Source organism: Notamacropus eugenii, chromosome 5 (genome assembly GCF_028372415.1).
Source record: "Notamacropus eugenii isolate mMacEug1 chromosome 5, mMacEug1.pri_v2, whole genome shotgun sequence".
NCBI lineage: Eukaryota > Metazoa > Chordata > Mammalia > Diprotodontia > Macropodidae > Notamacropus > Notamacropus eugenii.
Window position 1 is genome coordinate 289,246,128 of NC_092876.1, and position 26,775 is coordinate 289,272,902.

At 34.3% G+C, this 26,775-nt stretch overlaps 1 protein-coding gene and 1 pseudogene across 1 annotated transcript in view; both read right to left on the reverse strand.

Annotated features, from left to right (window-relative positions):
• Positions 1–26,775, reverse strand: part of KYNU (kynureninase) — a 156,300-nt gene that overhangs the window by 115,896 nt on the left and 13,629 nt on the right. The window contains exon 2 of the mRNA XM_072613189.1: positions 10,946–11,131. Coding sequence (XP_072469290.1) covers positions 10,946–11,114 — 169 coding nt within the window. The 5' untranslated portion in view covers positions 11,115–11,131. The remainder of the gene's footprint in view (positions 1–10,945; positions 11,132–26,775) is intronic.
• LOC140506228 (dihydrofolate reductase-like) lies at positions 11,142–14,201 on the reverse strand (annotated as a pseudogene).

Sequence of the window (26,775 nt, forward strand, 5' to 3'; positions counted from 1 at the left end):
TGAATGTGGAAAACTGAAAATAAATAAATTATATATTTAAAAAAGTAGTTTGTTTTGGTTATATATCCAAAATTTTAGTATGTTGTCTCATTGTTTTCATTATTTTCAGTGAAATTACAGTTATCTATCATTTGCTTTCTGGAATGCCCAATTTTAGTTTATGGTTAAATTATTTAGCACTTGGTTAATTCTTAGTCCTTCTTAATGGTCCCTCACCAATTATAATTCTTATTTTACTGTGATAAATAAAATATGTGTTCAAAATTTCTGTAGAAGTTTTTAGAAATAGCCAGCTTTTGCAAAAGTATTATGAACAGCTAAGAAAGCTGCTTCTTTGTATTCTCATTAAATAATTACCAGAGATCTATCATATTTAACTTGTCCTCAAATTATATTCACATCCTTAGCCTTCTTCTCTTCTCCTCTTCCTCCTTCTCCTTCCACTCTTCCTTCTCTTCTTTGTCTTTCTCCTTCTCCTCTAATAAGGAATCCTCTTGGTTAATTTGTCTAGCCATGTAAAGGTGTATTATTAATGTATTTTTGCTTAATTTGAAGCTCTTTCTCATCCATTAATAGGCCCATGTGACCTGCTTAAATCACATGGAAGCCTAAGTCACAGGTGGTAGAAGGAACTTGCTGAAGAGGCAGAACAGGAAGGGTGGATCAGAACTGAGATAAAGTGAGTGACAGCGTTTAGGGAGGAAGAGGAAGAGTATGCAGGCAGGCACAGCTCATCTTGTGAATGTTTGCTTGTGGGAAGGCCCCAGTAGCAGGGGAAGGCTTGGGAATGGCATTGTCCCCTGTAGGGCTAACATGTATTGACTTCTTGGTTACTCTGATGGATTTGGCTTTCTGGTGTCTGAATAAATGTTTTTCTTCTGCCTTCTGTATGGAGAGTCTGTTATACTTTGCAATTCAGAATTACGCCAATATATTCGTAGTCGCTGTCTGTGCTGTGAATATTACCTTGGCGATACAAAAGGGTACAATGAAGTTCTTCACTATTAGAATTTCATTATTTCTACCAGTGACTCATTTAGCTTTTCCTATAAGTATTTAAATGCTATGCCACTCAGTGTATACATGTAAATATTAAATATTTTATATGTATATATGTGTATATGCATGTATAGAAACACATATATATCACTCACACACATATATGTGTACATATGTATATGCATATGTATGTATGCCTGCACATATATGTATAATAGTATTGAGATTAATTATCTATGTATGGTATCTTTCAGAAGAATGTAATTTTTCTGTTTAACTCCTTTTATTACTCTGTTTTTGCTATTCCTTTCTCTGAGATCATGATTGCTGCACAATTTAAAAAGAAACCATCTGGAGGGGCAGTTAGCTGACACAGTGGGTAGAGCACCAGTCCTGGAGTCAGGAGGATCTGAGTTTAAATCTGGTCTCAGACACTTGCTAGATGTATGACTCTGAGTGAGTTAATTAAACCTGGTTGCCTCCTCCCCAACCTCCCCCCCCAAAAAAATCATCTGGAGCATAATATATTTTGTTCTAATTTCTTATTTTAACTCTGTATGAATCTTTATATTCAGGTTTGTTTCTTATAACCAAAATATTATATGATTCTACTTTGTAATTCATTTTGCAAACTTCTTTTTATGGATGACTTCATACCATTTACATTTACAATTAATTATGCATTTCTTTTCACTGTTCTCATTGATTCTGTCCCTCTTTGCTCTCTCCTCCCTCTTAGTTGCACTAATACTCTTTGCTTAATGCAAATGGTGTCTAGCCCCTACTTTTCTTTTTTCCTTCTCTCTCAGATTTTAATGACAAATTCTTTTTATTTCTTTTCTTTTCTTTGCCAGACCTTTTCATGATACTTGTCACTTCCCCTCGAATTCATTTTTCTTAGGACTATTCCCTCCCTATATTTGCCTCCCCTGTTATTTACCTCCTTTTCCTTCTCCTGGGTTCCTATATTTTCCTATTTATATATATGTATATATATATATATATAATATAATGTATAATGTTATATATAATATGTATAATATTATATATATGTATACATGTGTGTATATATGTATATATATATATATATATATATAAAAGTATGCTTCAGTCTGTATTCAGTCACTATCAGTTCTTCCTCTGGAGATGGATCGATAGCATTTTTCATCTTAAGTCTTTCAGAGTACTCCTGGTTCATTGCATCCTGAAAATGATTAAGTCATGGACAGTTGATCATCTTACAATATTTCTGTACTTTGTACAAAGTGCATTTCACTTCGCATCATCCCGTAAAAGTCTTTCCAGGTTTTTCTGACAATATACTGCTCATCATTTCTTATAGTACAGTAGTATTCCATCATAATCACCTACCACAACTTGTTCAGCCATTCCCCTATTGATGGGCATCCCCTCAATTTCAAATTCTTTGCCTCCCAGAAAAGTCCCTTTTTCTTTTTGTATTTTTTACCTCTTTTGAGATACAGACCTAGAAGTGGTGTTGCTAGGTCAAAGGGTGTGCATGGTCTTATAGTCCTTTGGGCATATCCAAATTTCTCTACAGAATGGATGAATCAGTTCACAACTCTACCAACAGTGCATTAATGTCTCATTTTCCCACATCCCCTCAAACATTTGTCATTTACCTTTTCTGTCCTATTAGCCATTCTAATAGGTATGCAGTAATACCTCAGAACTTTTAAATTTGCATTTCCCCAATTGAGTTAGAATATATTTATATGGCTATAGATAGCTTTGAATACTTCATCTGAAAACATATATTTTGATCATTTGTAAATTGAGGAATGACTTTTATTTGTATAAATTTAACTCAGCTCTCTATATCTTTGAGAAATGAAGCCTTTATTAGAGAAACTCATTTTGAAATTTTTCTCACAATTACTATTGCTAGTTATATTTCCCTTCATCCTACCTCTTACCCAGTTTATTCTATTCTCTCTCCTTTTACCCTGTCCCTTCTCAAAAAGTGTTTTGTTTCTTACTACCCACTCTCCTAATCTGTCCTCCCTTCTTTCACCACCACTCTTTATCATATCCTCTTCCCCTTGTACTCTCCTGTAGGGTAAGATAGATTTCTATTCCCAAGTGAGCATGTATGTTATTCCCTCTTTGAGCCAATTCAAATGAAAGTAAGGTTCACTCATTCCCCCTCACTTTCCTCCTCTTCCCCTCCACTGTAATAGCTTTTGCTTGCCTCTTTTATGTGAGATAATTTATCCCAGTTTACCTCTCCCTTTCTCTTTCTCCCAGTACATTCTGCTCTCACTTTACTTTTTAGATATCATTCCTTTATATTCAACTCACTCTTGTGCCCACTATCTGTATATACTTCTAACTATTCTAATAATGAGAAAGGTCTTATGAGTTACAAATATCATCTTCTCATGTAGGAATGCAAACAATTTAACCTTATTAAGCCCCTTATGATTTCTCTTTCCTGTTTGCCTTTCCATTCTTCTCTTGAGTCTTGTATTTGAAAGTCATATTTTCAATTCTGAGCTGGTCTTTTTGTCAAGAATGCTTGGAAGTTTTCTATCTCATTGAATTTTCATTTTTTTCCCCTGAAAGATTATACTCAGTTTTGTTGGGCAGTTGATTCTTGGTTGTGATCCTAGCTCCTTTGCCCTCCAGAATATCATATTCAAAGTCCTCTGATCCATTAAGGTAGAAGCCACTAAATTTTGTGTTTTCTAGACTGTGTCTCCATCATACTTGAATTATTTCTTTCTGGATACTTGCGATATTTTCTCCTTGATCTGGGAACTCTGGAATTTGGCTATAATATTCCTGGCAGTTTTCATTTTGGGATTCTTTCAGGAGGTGATCAGTGGATTCTTTCAATTTCTATTTTAGACTTTGATTCTAGAATATCTGGGCAGTATTCTTTGATAATTTCTTGAAAGATGATGTCTAAGCTCTTTTTCTTTCTCATGGTTTTCAAATTGTCCAATAATTCTAAAATTATCTGTCCTGGATCTATTTTCCTGGACAACTGTTTTTCCAATGAGATATTTCATACTGTCTTCTATTTTTTCATTCTTTTGATTCTGTTTTATAATTTCTTGATTTCTCATAAAGTCATTAGCTTCCATTTGCTTCATTCTAATTTTTAAGGAATTATTTTCTTCAGTGAGATTTTGGAGCTCCTTTTTCATTTGTCCATTTCTGCTTTTTTAAGGCATCCTTCCCTTCAATGACTTTTTGGATCTTTTTTGCCATTTGGTCTAATCTGTTTTTAAAGTGCTATTTTCTTCAGTATTTTTTGTGTTTGCTTTACTAGTCTGTTGATTCATTTTTCATGATTTTCTTGCATTATTCTCATTTCTCTTCCCAATTTTTCATCTACCTCTTTTCTTGACTTTCAAAATCCTTTTTGAGGTCTTCCATGGCCTGAGACAAATTTATTTTTTTCTTGGAGAATTTGGATGTAGGAGCTTTGATTTTATTGTCTTCTACTGAGTGTATGTTTTTATCTTCCTTGAGACCATAGTAACTTTCTATAGTCAGAATTTTTCTGTTGTTTTCTCCTTTTCTCAGCCTATTACTTGATTTTTAACTCTTTGTTAAAGTAGGACTCTGCTTCAAGGGTAGAGGGCACATTGTTCCAAGGTTCAGGGGTTTTGTGCAGCTGTTTTCAGATACTTCTAGGAACCTGTAAGTTTTCAGTTCTTCAATCTAAAGAGATGTGTTTTGTCCTCCTCCTCTAGTCTGTGAGTGACCACAAGTACTATTTTCTATCCTGGGATTGTGAGGAGGGTCCTCTACTGCAATGGGACCACAAGCTCTGCCATGCTAGTGTTCTTCTTCATCCTGGGACTGCTACTCAGAACTATGATCAGGATCCAAGTAAAGGCAAAACAACAGAGTCCTGTTTCAGTGCTAGCAAAAAGACCTCTATAATCTCCTTCTGAATAGTCATCTTTGGACTGAGAGGTCCTGAAGCAGCCACTGCTACTGCTACCTCTGTTACCAATTTAGTCACTCCTAAGGCTTGCTTCTGGTTTTCTGGGGTCAGGTCTGCCCTGGACAGGACTCCACTATCACTCAGGTGGGACAAAACTTTCCTGCTGACCTTCTTGTCTTTAGCATCTGTGGGCTGAGAAATCGATAAACAGACACTGTTGCCAGTGATTCAGATGCCTCAAGGCCTACTTGAGGTTTGCTGGGACCTGGTTTGTGTTGGCACAGCCTGTGCTGGATGGTGCTGCTCGCTCAATATAGTGCAACAGGCCTTTCCTGACAATTTTCCAAGTTGTCTTGGGCTGGAAATTTGTTTCACTCCATCTTTTTGTGGAATCTGTTGCTCTACAAATTGTTTAGAATCATATTTAAAGGTATTTGAAAGGATTTGGGGGAGTGTTCAGGAGAATCCTTGGCTTTACTCTGACATCTTGCCTCCACCCTCAAGTTGAATGCATTTTTACAATAAACTTTTTTCTGTTTGTTTATGTATGTGTGTATTTGTGCATTTCTACCCTCCTGTGACAAGTTCAGATGAAAGCAATGATTAAGTGATGCCCACTCCCCTCACCTCTTTCTTGTTTATACAGAATTCTATTTGCACATTTGATTATAAGCACTGCTACTATGCCTCCCTTTATTCCCACCAATGTGTCCTTTCCCTCATCCCTTTCCTTTCTTATTTTAAGATTATCAGAACTTATCAAAAATCACTCTCAGTCCCTCCTCCAATTTGACTCTCTCTCTGATACCTTATAATATTGTGTTTCTTAGTGTATGCTTGTATTATCGTCTTTTTTCCCCATTAGCAAGCAAAATATCAAAATAGATAAAAAATTAAGTGATACATAAGGGATGGGTTGGAAGAGACTTGGGAATAATTGTGTGAGTTGATACAGAATGAAGTGAGCAGAAGCAGAACAACATATATAAGAACAGTATAATGACAAAGAACTTTGAAAGGTGAGATCTCTGATAAATGCAAACACCAAGCATGATCTTAAAGCAGTGAAGTCAAATTCAGAAAGAAGTAAATTACCACAGGTCACATCATGCCTTAGAAAATCACAAATTAACATTATCTGTGCTGTATTGTATTTTTATTTATTTTGTTAAACTTTTCCCAATTATATTTTAATATGGTTCTGGCCTCTGTGGAGTTTTCTCAGACATCTGGAGACTGGCAATTTGACACCTGTATTCCAGAAGATAGATTTTTTTATGCTACCTCATCCTGAAGGACATGGTAGATTCAAGATGAAAAATAAAATAAGTTTTTGAATATTAATAGTGGTGGAATTTATTTTGCTTTTGTTTTTCTTTTAAATAAGAGATTAGATGGGGAGAAAGAAAATAAATCTTAGTTAATTGAAAAATTAAATAAAGTGGAAAAGATAATGTAGGACTAAGAACCATTTTCAAATGGTTAACAGGTAAGAGGATATGAATACATTGTTCTGAAAAAAGAAGAATGTCAAACTATTATACAAATAAAAAAGTGTTTCAAATTGTAAGAGAAATGTAAATCAAAGCATCTCCAGTGGTTTGCATCATTCTTAACAAATTAGAAAAGATAACAAAAGATGTGAATAGTCAATAGTAGCTAGGTTTTTGTATTCTGATGCATTAATATACTGTTGGTGAAGCTTTGAATTAATCAAACAGTTTTGTAATTATTTTTTAAAAAGTGACTAAATTCGAAATTCAAAAAGAATTATGGAAAGACTAAGAAAAACCTCCTATAGAAGGCTGCATTTGAGCTGAGTCTTGAAAGAAGCCAAGAGAAAAAGTGATGTCATCAGTAAATTAGGGGAGTATGGAAAATGTACCTGTCAGATGTATGGATAAGGGAATAGTTTATGTCCAAACAAAAGAAAGAGAGCATTGCATGAGTAAAGTAGATAATTTTGATTACATGAAATTAAAAGGCTTTTATACAAACAAAACTAATGCAGCTAAAATTAGAAGGAAAAAAGGAAACTGGAGGAAAAAATACAAGGTTCTCTGATAAAAGGCCTCATTTCTCAAATATATAGAGAAGCAAGACACATTTATAAACACATTTATAAATATAAGAGCCATTCCCCAGTTGATAAATAGTCAAAAGAAATGAATAGGCAGTTCTCAGAAGAAGAAATCAAAAGAATAAATAATCACATGAAAAAAATGCTTTCCATCACTAGTGATTAGAGAAATGAATTTATCCTGTATATGTTGTATTTAAACATTTTAAACACATTTTTAACATTTTGTCTCCCCCTTTAGACTGTCAGCTCCTTGAGATCAGGGGATGTCTTTTGATTTGTTGCTGTTATTGTTGTATACCTGCTACTCAACGCAGTACCTGGCACATAGTAGGCATTTAAAAATTCTAGTTGACTGATTTGCCTTTGTATATGTTACTTTTTCCTAATATAATATAAGCTCCTAGCAGTCAGGAACAGTTTTTTGGGTTTTTTTTGCCTGTTTATCTGTTGCATCAAGAGGCAGTGTGAAATAATGGATAAAGAACTAACTTCCAGTGCTGCCTCTGACCCATACTAGCTATGTAACTATGTAGGTCATTTAACCAATCAATGCTCTTTCCAAGTTATTGATAAGGGACCAACCTACATCGGCAAAGGGTATTTCCTCATGTGAGTGATCTCTCTATCAAGCAAAGCACAGATCTCATCTCTATTGCCTTCATTAGCCTTAGCACCTGACATAGTGCCTGGTACATCATGGTGCTTAATAATTGTTCACCAGTTAAAAAATGGCCATATCTATGCACAAAGACAATCAGGCATTTGAATGATAGATTAAGTTGGGGAAAGAGTACTGCTACTACTATAGTAACCCAGGTATATAATATGTAATAATGACAGTCTGTACTAGGAGTTTGTGTGTGTGTGTGTGTGTGTGTGTGTGTGTGTGTGTGTGTGTGTGTGAACTGACAGGATTTAATAAAAAGATTCAATATATGGGGAATCAATGTGAAAGATGAAGAACGGGAGTAGAAAAGATAGAACACTGAAATTTCAAACATAAGAGACTAGATGGATAATGATTTGTTAGAACAGAATGCAGTGTTAAAGGAACAGATAACAACCTTAGTCTTGTCTGTATTGAATTGGAGGTAGAAGTGGAAATCTTAGTAGATGCCTTCTTAGAAAAGAGGTCAGGGTTAGAGAAATAAAAAATGAGGATGTCTAGCATCTCTCAGACAGATCTATTCTGGCTTGTCTCTTTAAATTTATCATTTACCTGACTTACTCCTTCCTCAGAAGGGATGAGTAGTACAAGCTAAGCATATATTTTTATATGAAAAAAGATTTTTCTAGTGACTTTATCAGAGATAGAATGAAATAATGATCTTAAAACCCCTTTCTGTGTAGCTTTTTCCTGGATAGTATGTTCAGATTGCAATCAACAAAGCAGTTTGTGAGAAAATAAATGTGTAAATACAGATGATAAGTTTCTGGAAATTTTGTAATGGTGATAAAAAATAACGTTTTAAATTGCTTGTGTTTCCTTTCCACCTCTCCCTTCAAAAAAACCCACAATATATTTTGAGGAAAATGAAAATATATACAATACTTTTTAGATTATTTTATATTTCCAAATGAATTTTGTCAGTTTACTAAAAAGATGATACATTATGCATAATCTGATTTAGTCATAAAATTACATTAGGTGAAATGAATTTAAAATATAGATTATTCAAATAGAACTTTTGGATTTAATAAGTGAATTATTTATAATTTTTAAATTTTTGTTTTAAGGACAAAGGGCTAAAATTTAGGAACTGTGTGTGTGTGTGTGTGTGTGTGTGTGTGTGTGTGTGTGTGTGTAGGCAATTAAGGTTCAGCGACCTGCCCAGGGTCACACTGCTAGTAAGTATCTGAGGCTACATTTCAAATCAAGTCCTCAATCCCAAGGCTGGTGTTCTATCCACTAGGCCACCTGGCTGCCCCATATCTCTTGCTTTTGACATTTTACAAAAAAATGGCAAAAACTTAAGAACAAATGAAATCGCACAATAAAAGTTATTTTACTTTCTTTAGTGCCTTCTCAAGTATCAGTGTCACACTCTTACAGAAAGGATCGTAGTGGGCCACATATTAACTTAGAAGACAACAAATTAACCACGTTGTATTATATTTTTATTTTATTCACTTATTTATTTTTATTTTGAAAAACATTTCCCAATTACATTTTAACCTGGTTCTGGCCTCAGGGAAGTTTCAGAGGCCAGTCTGTGGCCAACAATGAGTTTGACACCTCTGTTCTATAGTATTAAAGAAAGACAGATAGTCTTCCTTTTCCAAAAAGGCTCCAAGAGAAAAAGTTGAAATGAGAGAGGGGAACAAGGAAATATCTAATTCAATAAAACTCTTGCCACCTAAAATTTGTCTGATCTTCCTTAATTATTTCAAAGTTCCTTTCCTTCCAGCTCTTACTAGTTTAGACATTCAGTTATTTTGAACAGAATTTCCTAATGTAGTAACAGTAGCAGTAGTAGCAGCAGTACTAGTGGTAGTGGTGGTGGTAGTAGTAGTGGTAGTAGTAATTACCATTTATGGAGTGCTTACTATGTGCCGTGCATTGTGCTAAGTGCTTTACATTCATTAGATGATAAACAATGTGAATTAGTTCAATAAGAAGTTTAGTCATAGAATTCAGAATTTTAGAACTAGAAGAATCTTAGAAATCATCAAACCAATGTACTTGCTGACCAAACAAAAAAAAAATCCACTTCTAAATGGCACAAAAATATAATTCCAAAACACTAAGGCTTATTTTAGCTCACCAAGGATAGCAATGTTAAAGTAGCAGAATAATATCCTTTATGGGTTAATAGTTCCTGGCAGGCTTTCATTTCACTTAACTTCAGCACCCTATCAGGTTAAATAATATCCACTTATCTAAAAACAGTTACTTAGGGCCCACAAATTTGTATCTGTCAATCTCGAAAAAATGGGAAATGCCCACTATGAAATCTATTGAAACCAGCACTTCTGGGCAGAGAATTCAATTAAATCTATGTAGTCATTTTCATGGATTTGAAGATGAATAAGGTCAAGTATGAAAAACAACTCCTTACATTTCTTATATTTTGTTTTTAAGCAGATGTTCCCATAACCATTGTCACTGCTAGTCTCTTAGAAAATGTGGATTTTTTTTTCAGACATCATTTCCAAGACATCATCTTTTCTTTATTCTCCAGTATATCTGTACGTCCTTCATCCTCAACACATGAAGTAACTATAATCACATATTCCCTATCTCAACAAAATCTGCAGGTACCAGAATAAAATTCACTTAAAATACAATACTACCATCAACTGAGTAAACCAAATAGAAGATGCTAAAATATATTATATTGAAAGTAATTGCTTTGAGCTATAAGTACTTAAAGACATTACATTCCATTAAAAGAAAATGTGTCTGCCTATAATTTTCAATCAGTCACTATATTGTTCAAAGAAGATAAGTGACAGGATAAGCACTTTGTAAGTACTATGCTTTAGAATATTACTCAAAAGAAGAATTTGAAGATAAAGCATTTGGGGCTGAGATAGACTGATAGGTTGATTTATTTAGTAGCACTAAAGATCTACTGCTCTCAGATCTGGCTGCAATGGATCTCTTATGCAATGTTTTCATATTTTCCAAAGTTCTGTGTTAAACCCTAAGGTAGTGTGGCACACTAAAAAGAGAGCTGGATTTTGAGTCAGGAAGACCTGGGTTAAATTGCCACACTTACAAACAAGATTATCCTGTGAAAATCATTTAATCTGTGTTCCTCAGGCAACTCCCTTAGAATTCATCTCCTGAGTCACACAGAACCATAATCTGCATGGTAGAAGGTGCTCCCATACTGAGAGCTCTCTATGGTTAAGAAATCACAAATCTTTCCCATGTTTATGCATTAAAATAAGCATATGCAGAAGATAACAACTTCCCCATTGATTATACTTCTCACTTAAAGGTAGATCCTTCATTTTTGGAATATGGAAACATTCTTGGAAGTGTTTTAGCTCATCGTGTTCATCCAGGTGCAAAGCAAGCTTCTCATCGGTCAGACTGCATCCAAGCTGAGAGGCAATGCGCTCCAGAGTCCTCACTGGTAACTCATGAGAAGTAGAGTCCATTTTTATGTCAATATCACCTATAAATATAGACAGGAAATTAAAATACCACTCTTCATTAGCATGCATAATCACAAAAACAACTTTTATCCTCATCCAAGAATGAGTTCATCTTAGATTTTAGACAAGAGAATCAAACCAAGCAAAATATTGTTTTACATTCTTCTAGTAGTCTTTAAATATAGTAACCATTCGCTGATGATGTCAATGATCCTTCATTCCATGAATCCCAATATTTACCAACTCATATTGTTTCTATCTGGGCAGTATCTCCTCTCAATTTCCCTTGATGCCACCTGGGTTCAAGTGATTTCTTCTGATTTCTTCTCAGCCAGACTATTTGAATAGTCTCCACCAGTCTTCCCGCCTCTAGGTCCTACCTCTAATTTTGCCCCTCTCTATTCCATCCTTCACACTGATTCCTAATTTTCCTAATGTAACACTCTGATCATGTTACTCCTCTACTCAAAAACCTTCAGGGGTTCCACATTACTTCTCAAAGTATAAATACTGCATTGAAAACACTATAATTGGAACACTTTCTACCTTCCCATACTTAATTCCTATTGCTACAACTTTACAGGCTCCTATGTTGCAAATGAGTTATCTTTCCATCCTCTCTTAGTATGCTTCAGTCTCCTATCTCTATGGCTTTTGTGCAATCCCCTCTATGTGGAATATATACCCTTTTAAGTCCCCATTTCATGAAGTCCCAACTCAGCAGCATCTCCTCAAGGAAATCTTACCTGAACCCTCCAAGTGAATGTTACCTCTCCCTTTCCAAATTTCTTTGGTTGGACCTCTCTTGCACATTTTATTTTGGTATTTAACTCCACAAATATTTATTAAATGGGTACATGTACAAGGTCCTGTGTTACCACCAGAAAAACAAAAATGGAAGGTTCTTGTACATAAGGAACTTATATTTTATTGAATGGAATACAGTATAGATGTGAGTTAAAAGAGAGTATATTCTAAGTAATTTTAAAAAATAAGGGTGCTATTAATAGGAGCAGGAGGGGAAAAAAATAAAAAATAGCCTTGTTTAGGTTATGGCACCTGAACTGTTCTCTGAAGGAAGTCAGGGTATCCATTAAGCAGAGATGATTAGAAAAGAGGACATTTTAGAGATAGAGAGACCCTAGGGAAAAGGTATGGAAGTAGGAGGTGGGACATCATGTCCAGGGACCAGTAAGCTGGAAAGTTTGACTGAAAGACACTTTGTGAAAGGGAATAAGATGAAATGTTTGGAAATGTAGGTGGGAGCCAGACTGTGAAGGGATTTAAATAGTGGGTTGAAAATTTTATATTAGATCCTATAGATGATTGGGGTCCACTGAAGATTTTTGAGTACAGATGGTGATATGGTTAAATCAGCTTTGGGAGCATCAATTCAGCAGGTAGGATGACAGATTAGAGAGGGGAGAAACTAGGAGTAAGCAGACTAACTAGGATCTCTTTCAGTAGTCTAGGCAACAGGTGATAAGGGCCTAGATAGAAGCTGACTTATGAGGAAAAAATTGGATGTGAGTGATGTTGTAGAGATCTAAGTGAATGGATACATGGGATGAAAGAGTCAAGGAGGTTCTCTGAAGGGAGGGTGTCTATTAGACAGAGTTGAGGAATACTCAAGAACAATTTCAGATTTCTAACCCTGGGTGACTTACTGGAAGGATGGTAGTGTCATATGGGTTTTAGGGTATATGAGTTCTGTTTGGGATATCCCAAGTATGAGATGCCCATGGGCTATCCAGGTAGAAGTTTAGTCAAAGCCAGAATGATATAGTAGGATAAATGTGAGACTCAGGGCAACCTTGTGTTCTAAATGCTGCTGCTGATACTCTGAGGGTCAGTATCCTTACTTTATAAACAGAGCTTCCTCCAATTCCCCAAATCATGTCCACCTTACTTGCTAGTTTTGAAAGTTTCAGAAGGTCTAAGGCATCATCCAGACTTTTGGCAAGATAATGAGCTCCAGAAGAAGGTTCCTTTAGTTCTCTGCTGAGAACTAAATTAATCCTGTCTTTTAAGGGTCAACTCTTCTCAGGAAGGAAGAACCAGGTCTTCCCCATTATCAAGGGATTCTGTTTACCTTCCACTGAAGGAGTTGTAGTAATTTTCTGGAAGTACCTGAGTTCATTCCTGAGCTGGGGACAGGGCTGGTCCCCATTCTTCCCTATGCCCATGTTCTGGGACATGGCAATGATGCAGCTGATCATATGGACCATGTCTGTAAGCAGTCAGTTTCTAGAAGGCCAGCGGAGCAACTCCTCTCTTGCACTTTTATCATTTTCCTTGATTTCAGAATCACTTTTGCATGTCTTTTCCCTATTAGACCTTATGAGCAAGGCCTCTCTAATTTAAATTCTATTATCTTCCAGCATGTATCTGTGTCCTTATTCACTAGCACAGAGGATTACATTCATTAGGCCTTTAATAAATATTTGCTACATGAATCATTTATTTTGATGATACGGATGCACTCTTTGAAATGTGCTACTTCATTGTCTTTTTTTAAGGTACAGTTACAAACTTCTCATTCTTTGGATTGCTTCCAAGCTGAGAGATAACATTTCCTCATGGACTCTTACAAAAAGAGTTAAATCAATAATCATCGCAATGATGATATTTATATAATATTTTCAAGTTTACAAAGCAATTTACCTACCTTTGATTTTCACAATAACTTTGTAACGGAAATATTTTCATTATCTCCACTTTGCAGATGAATGAGGTAAAGCTTGAATTACTTGCCGAGAGTTAAAATGTTAGCAAGTATATGAGATAGTTTTCAATACCAAGTTTTTTCTGACTCCAACTCCAGTGCCTTTTTTTCCTCTGTTAATTCTTCTTTAATCAAGTAAAAGCTAGAAATCTTCTCACCTTTCATAAATATAGGTAACTTGTTTCAAATCCTCCAATATTATTTCAGGCATAGAGAAGCCAGAATAATTAGATACATGCTACTCTCCCTTAAACTAGATTTTAGCTTGAGTTTAGATTCATCTACCTTTTCTCATTTGTTACCTTAAGAGAGAAAAAAAAAACAAAAAAACAAAACTACCCAAAAGGGCATAAATGCCAAAGAATTTTTTTCTTCACTTCTTTAGTTAGAAAAATTTTCATATTTAGCTTATTAAAGAGAAGATATAAACTTCAGTTTTAGTCTCAGTCTGAGGACTTTCTCTAAATTACTTCTTCCTCAAACTTTAGACTTTTATTTTGTAGGGCACATGTTGAAATCTATCTTATGGTACTTATTTTTGCAGTTCCTATATACACTTACTGTATTCTTAATTTGTGCTTGGCAATTTTACTTAACTAATCTATTTACTCAATGCCATCCCAATTAAATTACATTATATATATATGTATATATATGTATACATATATATATATGTATATATATATATATATATATATATATATATATATATATATATATATATATATATATATATATATCACTAAGCTACAAAAAAAATAACTAAATTCATTTGGAAGAACCAAAGGGCAGGAATTTCAAAGAAACCAGGGAAAAAGATGTAAAAGAAGGGGATTCAGTAATCTTTCAGATAGGACATGATTATGTTAGAATACAACTGTGGTGTAAGAAGTGAGCTAATTAATTTAGAAAAATATGGAAAGATCTGGACCTATGAAGGAAGATGCTATCCACCTTCAGAGAAAGAGACAAAAAGTGGAAATATGCATAATATAGTCATCTATAGTATATGTGGGTATGTTTATAGATATCTGTGTATACGTATACATAATAAATGCATATATGTGTACACATGTACACACACATATACACAAATATATCTGTATTTAATTTTCCTTCTTTAGGGTAGGAGGGGTGCAGAGTGGGAAGAGGAGGAACAGAAAAAATAAAGTAAAAAGTGCACAAAAGAGAACAAATAACCACAGAAGCGAACAAAAGACCTACAAAGAAGCAAAGAAAAGCTGGGTAGCTTTGAAACAATGTGCAGTATTTATTATATAGGTTTTCTTGAAATGGAACTTTGTTATTGAATCATCTCTTATGTTCTGCTGTATACAGGGAAATGTTCTTTATTTTTTCTTTCTCTTTAAAATGAATAAAGGAAGGCCATTGTGGGAAGAAGGGAGAGCAGGTCAGAAAATGCTAAACTCTAGATTTCCTCCACAGGTAAGATAAGATAGTGCCTCAGGGCCAATGTTGAGTGGTAAAAATAAACAAGAGTTGGGGCAGAGCAGTGGTCCTTCTGGGACAACTGGAGAAGACTTCATTTCTGTTGAACCAACAAACAACAAGCAGTTGGGGCAGCTGGGTTGGGAGGCAGTCTCAACCTCAGACACAGGAATTCTCACCTCACAAACAGAGTAGGGAGTCAGATATCTGAGCAGAGGAAGACTGAAGGACTCTGATGTTCAGTCATGCCAGGCCCAGTTGTGCTACTGAGATAGTGCCAGGCTGCAGCTGAAGGTGAGAAGGAACCAGTACACACAGGTGAGTGCAGCACTAGTTAAGAGGGGGTGCTACAGGTTGTGGGCATTTGAAGAGCTGAGTTCTTGGTTTCAGTTTCAAGCCAGAGTGGAGAACTAAAGGTCACCAGCCAATGGAGGATCTTCACAGAGCAAGAACATTTCTAGCATATTGTGCCTGGGGGTCCTATCTGTGGCTTGGAAGGGGAAAGGAGTGTTGAGGTTGGGTCCTGCACAAAGCTTAAAAAATAATAGTAAGAATGACCTGAGGCCAGAGGCACCATCACCCATATCCTGGGACTAGAGGTGATTATAATAACAAGCAAAGGAGAAAGAACCCAATGGTGTGCAGCTACTATGGGAATAGAGAGGACTGGGGTTCATTTTCAGAAGATACTGAAGCAAAATAAGTCTCTCCTACCCCCAAAAGCAATGTCAAATAGTCACCTGCCCAAAAAGAATTTGTGGAAGAACTTAATAGGGATTTTACAAATCAAAGAAGAGAGATGGAGGAAAAATTAGAAAAAAAAACCCCGTAAAGATAATACAAGAAAATTATGAAAAGGGTCAAGTAACTGGAAAAGGAGATAGAGCATCTTAAGGAAGAAGACAATTCCTTGAAAAATAGAGTTGGGAAAGGGGAAGAACATGATGTTATAAGATGTAAAGAAATAAAATAAATAAACAAAAAGAAAGAAAAAAATAGAAGGGATGTGAATCATCTCTTAAGAAAAACAACTGACCTGGAGAGTTCAAGAAGAGAAAACATAAGAATGATTGTACTACCTGAAAGCTGCAATCAAAAAAAAAATCTCCATACAGTAATGCAAGAAATAATTAAATAAAATTGTCCTGAAGTTTTAGAACAAGAAAGGAAAATAAAAATTTAAAAAACAAACAAACACCCATCACTACCTGAAAGAGATCCCAGGATGAAAACCTACAGGAATATCATAGCCAAATTCCAAAACCTCTAGGTTAAGAAGAAAATACATGAGCAACAAGAAAAAAACAATTCAACTACTCTGGAGCCACAATCAGAATTACACAAGACCTAGCAACTGCTACATAAAAAGACTGCAGGTCTTGGAACATCATAGATAGAAGAGCAAAAGAATTGGGGTTGTAGCCAAAAATAACTTACCCAGAAAAATTAAATATAATTCTTAATGAAAAAAAGAAAGGGCATTCAATGAATTGACAGACTTTCAGGATTTTGTTGCATAAAGACCAGAACTTAATAGAAAACTTGACATATAAGATCCAGTATAAATATAAGGTAAACATCAAAGATCAATTACAAGGGATTCATAAAGGACAAACTGTTTACTTTTTATTAGCGGAAATGCAGACTGTATGCTTAAGATTGTCATTAGGAACTAGGTAGTTTGAAAGAAAGATCAGAGAAGAGCTGAGTATGATGTGATGATTCTAAAAAGCAAAACATTGTAGGAAAAGGTAAAAAAGAGAAATTATCTCATACAAATGAGGCACAAGAGGAAGAAATGATACAGAACAATCAGGCAGCAGTGGAGAGCTGGTAGTGCTGAAAACCTACGCTCATCAGATCTGAGTTGAAGAGGGATAGACATATACATTTAGAAGAGTATAAAAGTCTTTTAAATTTCTAAAGAAATAAAAGGGTGAGGGAATAGAATAAGGGGTAGGGTATAGAAAGTTGTGTAGATTTAGATTTGTGTTCATCCTTTGTTGCTGAAAAAGACCATGCCATCAGAGAAATGTTGACATAACTTGTACTTGATTTTGTTTTCAGTGATGGAAGACTGTGACGCAAGGGAAAGGAAGGAAAGAGGGAAAGAACGGGAAGGGAAGGGAAAGGAAGGGAAGGGAAGGATCTAGTCAGTAAACACCAAGTTAACTGGGCATCCTCTGGCCATCCAAATTTACCTTCCTTTGAATAGGAGAAGGGAGAGGATGAGGACACAGACAGGAGAGGAGGGAAGAAGGAAAGGATGACATCCTTAGTAAGGTGAGTAGAATAAGGAAAAGGAGGGTAAGGAGAAAGGATAAGAGGGAAATTCTTTAATAGGGTGTGGAATAGGGAGGCAGTGATTAGAAATAAATTAGAGAAGGAATAGGGTAAAAAAGAGACTGAGAAGGACAACAGTGAGGAAAAATAGAATGGAGGGAAATATACAAATGATAATTATAACTGTGAATGAGAATGGGATAAATTCACCCATAAAACAGAAACAGACAGCATAATGAATTTAAAATAAAAATCTGACAATATGCTGCTTATAAGAAACACATTTAAAAATGATAGCTATGTACAGAGTTAAAATAAAGGGCTAGTGTAGAAGGTAGTATCCTTCAGCCAATGGGAAAAAAAGCAGGGATAGCAAATATGATGTCAAAGTCAAAGCTAAAATAGATTTAATTAAAAGAGATTATAAAGGAAAACTGCATTATAATAAAAGGTACCATGGATAATGATGCAATATCAATACTAAACTAATATGCAGAAGTACAAAAGCATCTAAATTTTTAACAGAAAAGTTAAAAGAACTATGAGTGGAAATAGATAGTATCAACCATAATAGTGGGGGACTTTAATTTTCCCATCTCAGAACTAGACAAATCTAACCAAAAAAATAAATGAGAAAGAAGTTAAGGAAGTGAATAGAATTTTAGATAAGCTAGATATGATAGATAATTGGAGAGAAGTAAAGGGAAATAGAAAGGAATACACCTTTTTCTCAATGGTACATGCTAAAAGCAGAAATATTAAATGCTCCCTTTACAGACCACAATGCAATAAAAATTATATTTAATAAAGAATTATGGAAATTTAGGAAAAAAACTAATTGAAGACTAAACAACCCAATCTTAAAGATGGATGGGATGAAGAACAAATAATAGAAAAGACCAGCAATTTCATTAAAGAAAATGACAATAATGAAGCAACATATTAAAACCTATGAGATACAGAAAATGCAGTAATCTATGGAAATTTATATTTCTAAGTACTTATATCAATTAAAAAAACAGACTAATGAACTGGGTATGCAATTAAAAATTAAAAAGAACAAGTTAAAACTCCTCAATTAAACGCTAAATCGGAAATCCTAAAAATTAAAGATGAAATTAATAAAATTGAGTGTAAGAAAGTCATTGAATTAATAAATAAAACTAGGAGTTGGTATTGAGGAAAAAATCAATAAAAGAGATAAACCATTTGATTAAACAAAAAAGAGAGAAGAAAACAAAATTATTAGTAGCAAAAATGAAAAGGGTGAATACATACTAAAGAAAATGAAATCAAAGCAATTATAAGGAGTTACTTTGCCCAATTATATGCCAACAAATTTAAAAATTTAAGTGAAAGGGAAGAATATTTACCAAAATACAAATTGCCCAAATTAGCAGAAGAGGAAATAGAATATCTAAATAAACCTATTATGGAAAAAGAATTTGAACAGGCCATAAATAAGCTTCCTAAGAAAAAAACACCAAGACCAGACAGATTTACAATTGAATTTTGTCAAAAATTTAAAGGCCAACTGATTCTAATATTCAAAAAATATTTGGAATAACAGGCAAAGAAGGAGTCCTATTAAACTTTTATGAAACAAATATGATATTGATACCTAAACCAGGAAAAGTAAAACCAGAAAGTTATAGATCAATTTCATTAATGAATATGGATGCAAAAATCCTAAATAAAATACTAGAAAAAAGATTACAACAATATATGATAAAGATTATACGTTATGACCAAGAGGAATTCATATCAGGAGTGCAGGGATGGTTTAACGTAAGGAAAACTATTAACCTAACTGAGTATACCAATAATAAAAGTAACAAAAAAATCACAAGATAATATCAATAGATGTAAAAAAACATTTGATAATGTACAATACTCATTTCTATAAAAAAAAAAACAGTTGAAAGTATAGGTATAAATTTACTTTTCCTTAAATTCTTAAGAAGCATTTATCTAAAACCATTAACAAGGGTTTTTTAACATTTTAACGATGTAATAGGGATAAGATAGAAGCCTTTCCTAAATGATCAGGTGTGAAACAAGGATGCCCACTGTCATCAATATTATTTAATATTGGAAATCATAGCAATAAGAGAAGAAAAAGAAATAGAAGGAATCAGAATAGGGAATGAGGTGATAAAACTATCTCTTTTTGCCAATGATATGTTAATATACTTGGAAAATTCTAAAAAATTAACTAAAAAATTGATTGAAATGATTAATAATTTCAGCTAAGTAACAGGATAGGAAGTAAACCCAGATAAAGCATTACCATTCCTATATATTACCAATAGGATCCTGCAGAAAGAGATAGCTAGAGATATCCCATTTAAAATAACTCTAGATAGAATAAAATACCTGGGAATACATATACCAAAACAAACCCAGGATCTATGTGAACAAAACCATAAAAAACTTTGTACACAAATAAACTCAGATTTAAATAAATGGAAAAATATTAATTGTTCATGGATAAGCAGGGCCAAGATAATAAACATGACAATTGCCAAAATTAATCTATATATTCAATTCCATCCCAATCAAATTAGCAAAAACTTATTTTACAGAACTAGAAAAAAGGATGACAAAATTCATTTGGAAGAACCAAAGGTCAAGAATATCAAAGGAACTAATGGAAAAAAAAATGTAAAGGAAGGAGGTTAGGAGTACCATATCTTAAACTATATTATAAGGCAGTAACTATCAAAACTATCTGGTACTGGCTAAGAAATAGAAAGATAGCTCAGTGAAACTGAGTAGACATGCAATCTACAGAAGCAAATGAATATTGTTACCCAATGTTTGACAAGTGTAAAGACTGAAGTTTTGGCATCAGAGTTCATTATTTGATTAAAAAAAATGTTGGGAAAGTTGGAAATTGGGCATAGATCAATATATTACACCATTTTTTTTACCAAGATAAGGTCAAAATGGGATACATGACCTAGATATTAAATGAAATATTACAAGAAAATTTGAATCACATGGAACATAGTGACTATCAGACTTATGGATAGGTGAATAATTTTTGAACAAACAAGAGACAGAGTGTTGTGAGATGTAAAACATAATTTTGATTACATCAAATTTAAAAAGTTTTTGTACAAATAAAAAAATGTAGGCAAGATCAGAAAGAAAATAGAAAACTGCAGGAAATTTTTTGTAGACAGTTCTTCAGATAAATGTCTCACATCTCAAATAAATAAAGAAATTTGTCAAATCTACAAGAATGGGAGTCATTCTCCAATTAATAAGTGGACAAAGGATATAAAGTTTTCCCATAAGGAAATCAAAACAATTTATATTCACATGAAAAAATGCTCTAAATCATTATTGATTAGGAAAATGCAAATTAAGACAACCTTGAGATATCATTTATACTTATCAGATTGGCTAAAATGATAGAAGGGTAAAGTGTCAAATGTTGGAGGGGAAATGGAAAAAATTGAGACCTTAATTCACTGTTGGTGGGTCTGTGAGCTGATCCAACCATTTTGGAGAGAGATTGGGGTATGTCCAAAGAGTTATTAAACTGCCTAAATACCCTTTAACCTAGCAATATCATTATTAGGTCTGTTTCTCAAGATGATTAGGAAAAAGGAAAATAACCTACATGTTATAAAATATTTATGGCAGTTCTCTTTATGGTGTCAAAAAATTGGAATTACAAGGATACCCCTCCACTGGAGAATGGATAAACAGATTGTGGTATATATTCATGATAGAAATGATGAGCTCATTGATTTTAGAAAAGCATGGCAGGATGTCCATGAAATAACAAGGAGTGAAGTGAGCAGAATCAAGAGAACAATGTAAAAAGTAACAGCAGTATTGTTTTAAGGACAACTTTGAGCAGCCAAGTAATTCTAATGATTATAAATACACAAATTAACCTCAAGGTTCCTATAGAAAAATAGATAAATAAATGATAATTAAAAAAGAATTCTATGAATAATGGAAAGACTTATGAAGAAAGATTCTATCCACCCTTAGAAAAACAAATGACTGGAGGGAATAAACATAGTACAGTATTACATACATGTGTATGAGTACATATATGTATGTTTATAGAGAGCTATGTATTTGTATATATGTATGTGTATTTTATATATACATATACACATATGTATATATTCTTAATTGTATTCTTTAGGGTGGGAGGGCAAGGAAGGGGAAAAAATAAAATAAAAAGTGCACAGTAGAGAACAAAAGAAAACCAACAAGGAAGTAAAGAAAAGCTGGGGAGCTTTGAAAACAATGTATTGGATTCATTATATAGGTTTTCTTGAAATGGAAATTTATTGTTTTATACTGAATCCTCTCTTATGGTCTACTGTATACATGGTAATATTTATTTTTTCTTTTCTCATTTTGTACTTAAGTGTAAAATTTTAAAAAATTTGCAAAATATATTAGAAATTAATTTTAAAAATTACAAAAAAAGAAAAAATGGTACTAGGATTTTTTTTTGTAAATTTTTGGTACATTTCTTATCTCTCCTGTGACACTATAGCATATTTGTGAGCTGAAACTGCATCTTACTCATCTTTGTATGAATACAATTTGCTTTGAATATAATACTCAGTAAGTGGTAAGTGAAGATGAATTCAGGATAAACACAATAAAAATCCTTACTATGATGCCTCTTATACTAGTTCATGATGGTATTGGGTACTACATGACACAATAATGTGTTATGTGGAAAGACTGGAAGTATAGAAGTGATTGATAATTGTGATCAAAGTAATGATCTTTAAAGTAACTAGTCAAAGCAGCAGTATAGAACGGCATTACTAAAGGTGAAATTTGAGTAACTATTAATATAACAGATTCATTCAACCAAAAATAATCATAATTAAAGGCAAATAAAGGAATAAGTAACTGCAGGACTATGAAGACCTAAACATAAACGAGTGTTTAAAAGGGTTAACATATGGGAGTTATCTCAAGAAAACTGTTTTGTCCAGACTCGTGATTTCAACCATATAGGTAGCTCCAAGTGTGAAAATTATTTCTACCTATACAGATCAGTATTTTTTCTATAACTCACAATCTTAAGACAGTAAACTGGGACACTAAGAAGTTGAATGACATGCCTACAGTCCCACAATTAACATATTTCTGAAGTATGATGAACCAATTCTTTCTAATTTCAGACAACTTTCTATTTTCTCCACCATACTGTCTCTTGAGAAAATATTATGTAAGAAAAACAGTAATTCTGTTTCCATGATGAACAATGGATAGATATAGCAAAGCAAACATCAGGTTCTAGCATATGGTGAAACCTATGAATAAAAGGAATTGTTACTGAATTTATTATTTCATTGACACAGGGAACTCTTGAACAAGGAAATTCTTTCTACTAATGTAATTTAGCATCTTCTCTGCAATTTAAAGTCATGAGTCATGTAAATTGTACAGCGTCATTCAGCAATCATGGATCAGCCAGGAAGACCTGGCTTTTAAACCATCTTTAAAGTCATTATGTCACAGTTACCTATATGAATGAATGACAATAGAAAACAACTATTGCACTCAACAATGATTACCAAAATGATGGTGTGAAAGAAGATAAAAGATGAATTCATGGAAGACATGTTTTAAACTAAAGCTGTACTTGTGCTAGATTCCTTTGTTTTAAATTAATCCAGAAGTGACCCTCTCTAGCCTAACCATTTGTTAGTATGAAAGCCAGTGCATATACATACATTCACACATATATATTAATATATTGCTATAGGGCTCTCTGCATAGTGCTGTCATCTGAGGCTCAGTTACACATTTATTCAAGCAATAACATATAAGAATAAATTGAATGAATTTATGGAGTTGTAACATTAAATAAATAAATTGAATGTTCTGAATCTATATACTATTTGGTGGCTTACTGTTTTAGCCTTCTTCCTTAGAATCTTGAATGACACAAACATAACATGAATTAACTGGCGGCATATTTAGGTAATGATGCATCATGTGGAACAATTTAAATAGACATAGCTCTTGTTCCTCTCAAGCTTATTTTTCACCTTTTCTCCTTTTTATTTTCCTTTTTCAAACCGTGAAACAGGTTAACTCAAATTTACCAGAAGGTTCGTATAGAAAAATGTCAACATAAATTGGCTGTTTGGAATGCAGAACATATTTTTTCATAGAAACAATAATGTGTGGGGTGGTAAGGTTCCCAGGATAGTGCATAAAAACCAGATGATGTAGTCTAGTCCTCCCCATGGAGGAAGAAGACAGGTAAGCAAAAACAGAATGACTGATGAGTTCATGGATCTAGCCCTGAAACCAAAGGAATTCCACCACCCGCTGTGAGCATTGTTATCTAGCTTACTCAGAATTGTTTTATTCCAAGGGTCCTACAAGTTTGCTAACTCTATATTAGTCTATCTGAAGGCTCCTGACTGCTTTACTCTCTTGAGTACTGAATAGAGCTACTGGTAAGCACTGTTACCAAAACTTCTTGTAATTTTGGACGCCAATCTTCCTACAACTACCTTACAGATATGCTCCTTTGCCCCTAAGGAGCCAGACTTCACAGCTAAGAAATTGGATAGGTAGTGAAAATGTTTGGTACAAGAATCCTTGGACAATTTTTCTTTGTAGAATTAGAAAAATGTATATGTCATTAATAAAATATTCCTTGATATTTACAACTGAGCTAGGATAGTATTCTCAGTTGCTTAAGCAAAATTTACTATATAACTTAACAATCATGAGCAAAACTCATCTATGGGAGAATTAATGTAGAATTGAGAAGGACCACATGTCTTTATTACTCTTCCAGTGGGACTGAGGACTCATCTTCCCAATAACCCATTGGTGTTTCATTGTTCTGAGCTTGGGGCTCCAGGAAGGTAGAAATAAACAGTGTGTGTAACAGGGGTTCAAATCACTTAGAAACCAAAAATTTCTTGGGTACCCTTCTTAGTCCTGGGCTAGTTTTGTAGAGATTTTTGTGAGATCCATGGATGATTTTCTTTCTACTTCTGGAAATTAAGATCCTGTATCCTATTTCACTCTTTGTTATACACTAATTTTCATATTTTTTGATGTAAAATTCAGAGCTGTTGAAAGTTTTGACGTATATGAAGAATTGAAGTTTGGGTTAGAGATAAAGAATTGGAAGTCATCTAGTAATGTGCTCGAAGTACAGACTCATAGTTAGAATGGGAGGAGGGAGATGGACACTTTGGCCATATCATGGAAAGCCCAGATAATTTCCTGGTATCTTATGAGTGCTTAAACAGTGAATCTGGAACTGATTAAATGGATAGATTCTAAAACATTGCCATTAATGGTTTTAATGTCCACTTGTAAAGTCTCCACTGGAATAATCCATTGGTCTTTGGTTGGCCTTTTGCTACGTAAATGGAAAAGATTAAAAAATGGGAGAGGCAATGATTGATGAGGCAATTCCTTTCAGAGGAAATAGGAGATAGCATGATTATCAAGTATAGGAGGTAGAGAGGGAAGTCTTGGCAAGGAGGCCTGCTTCTTCCTCTTTTATCAGAGCAAAGAAAAAGAAAGGCAAAAATGTTGAGGAACTTACACTGTGTGCAGTACGGAACGAAGGATCCCATGGTCTGAATTTGTTTTAGAAAAGTAGGAAGAGAAGGAGAGGTCCTGAGTAGAAAGGAGGAAGAAGCTGAAGCTGTGGAAGGAGTAAGAAAATTGGGGAAGAGAAGTTTGGAAAAGCTGTTGTTCTAATGTTCTCTTTTGAGACAAAAAGACCTAATACAGGTTAGCAAGAATCTTGAATTTTGAGATCCGGGATAGGTTCAAATCAGTCCAATTTCATTCAAGCAAATCATTTACTTCTCTGGGTCTCAGTCTCTTCATCTGTATGAGACTTCTATGATACTTGGTATGGCTGAGAGAATAATATATGACTCTGTGTGTATTTATTAATAATATAAGTAAAATATATACACATACATACAAACATATATATATATACATACATATGCATATGTGTGTATATATACATATGTGTGTATGTTGAGGTCAGGGAACCATAATGTTGAGATTTGGGGTGCTTGGGCCACCAAAATGGCAACATTCAGGCTGAATTCAACTCAAGCCTTCTTTCAGTCAAAGAAAACGAAACTTTACTAAAGATTTGCCATTTTAGGTAGACTCTTAAGAAGCCTAAGCATTTGTAAGGCTTGTAAGTGGACCAGACTGAATCTCATCTAGACATAATCGGAGCTAGATTGAATCTGAGCACCTTCATGGGGACAAGAAGGATCTTATACACAGAAAGACTGTGGGAGGGATCTGGGGTGGTCTAGTAGTCTGGAGTGATGGGATGAGGGGTTTAGGGAGGGTCTTGAGGAAGAGTCTAAGGAGGATCTTGATGGGACAGGGAGTGACTAGAAGTCATAACTAAGAGAATGGGGTTTTGATGTGATCAAGGGTGGGAAACAGCTGGAGGCAATGGGGAGGTAAAAGACAATGGAGAGCTAGGCTAGGTTAAGGGGAAAAGACTTGGGCATAGATATTTTGATTGAATCAAGGATGGGAAGCAGCCAGAGGCAATTGGACAAATCCATAATGAAAGGCTTATGGCCTCCTGAACAAGCCAGATCCAGGGGAAGATTCTAGGAGAGTTCAAAGGGGTTCCCAGAGCTGATATCCGTCATGTATGCTTAACAGTATACATACAGACGTAGATACGTGATGGGTTGCTCGGCCCCAGCCTGAAGATCATGATTCTGGAAGATCCCCAACCTAATTTCAAGGCTTCCAGAGACATGATGTCAGGGCTGTGGATTGAGTGCCCATTACTCATTTTGGGCCTTAGAAATTAAAATGTTATCACTAGTGGTTATGAATCCAGATTTGATTTGCTCATGCAACTAAATTAAGGTGTCCTGATTGGTAATTAATTGGTTCTGTTTCAAGTTTTAAATACATGATATTTGCTTGTGGTATGGCTATATTTCTGAATTTTCTCATAATGTGTAATTTGGTTAATGATTGTGTTACCTAAGTTGCTAGAAAAGCAATTTCTCTTATAATCTAGATATTGTTAGATCAAGAATTATACTCTCAGGTTATGAAATTATTAACCAAAACAAGGATTTTTGTAACCAGCTAGTCATAAATTCTTATCAAGCCTGTATAGTCTTCTGTGTAGCAGAAATCCTACTGAGTAGTCATGGAGTTCCTAAAGAAGGA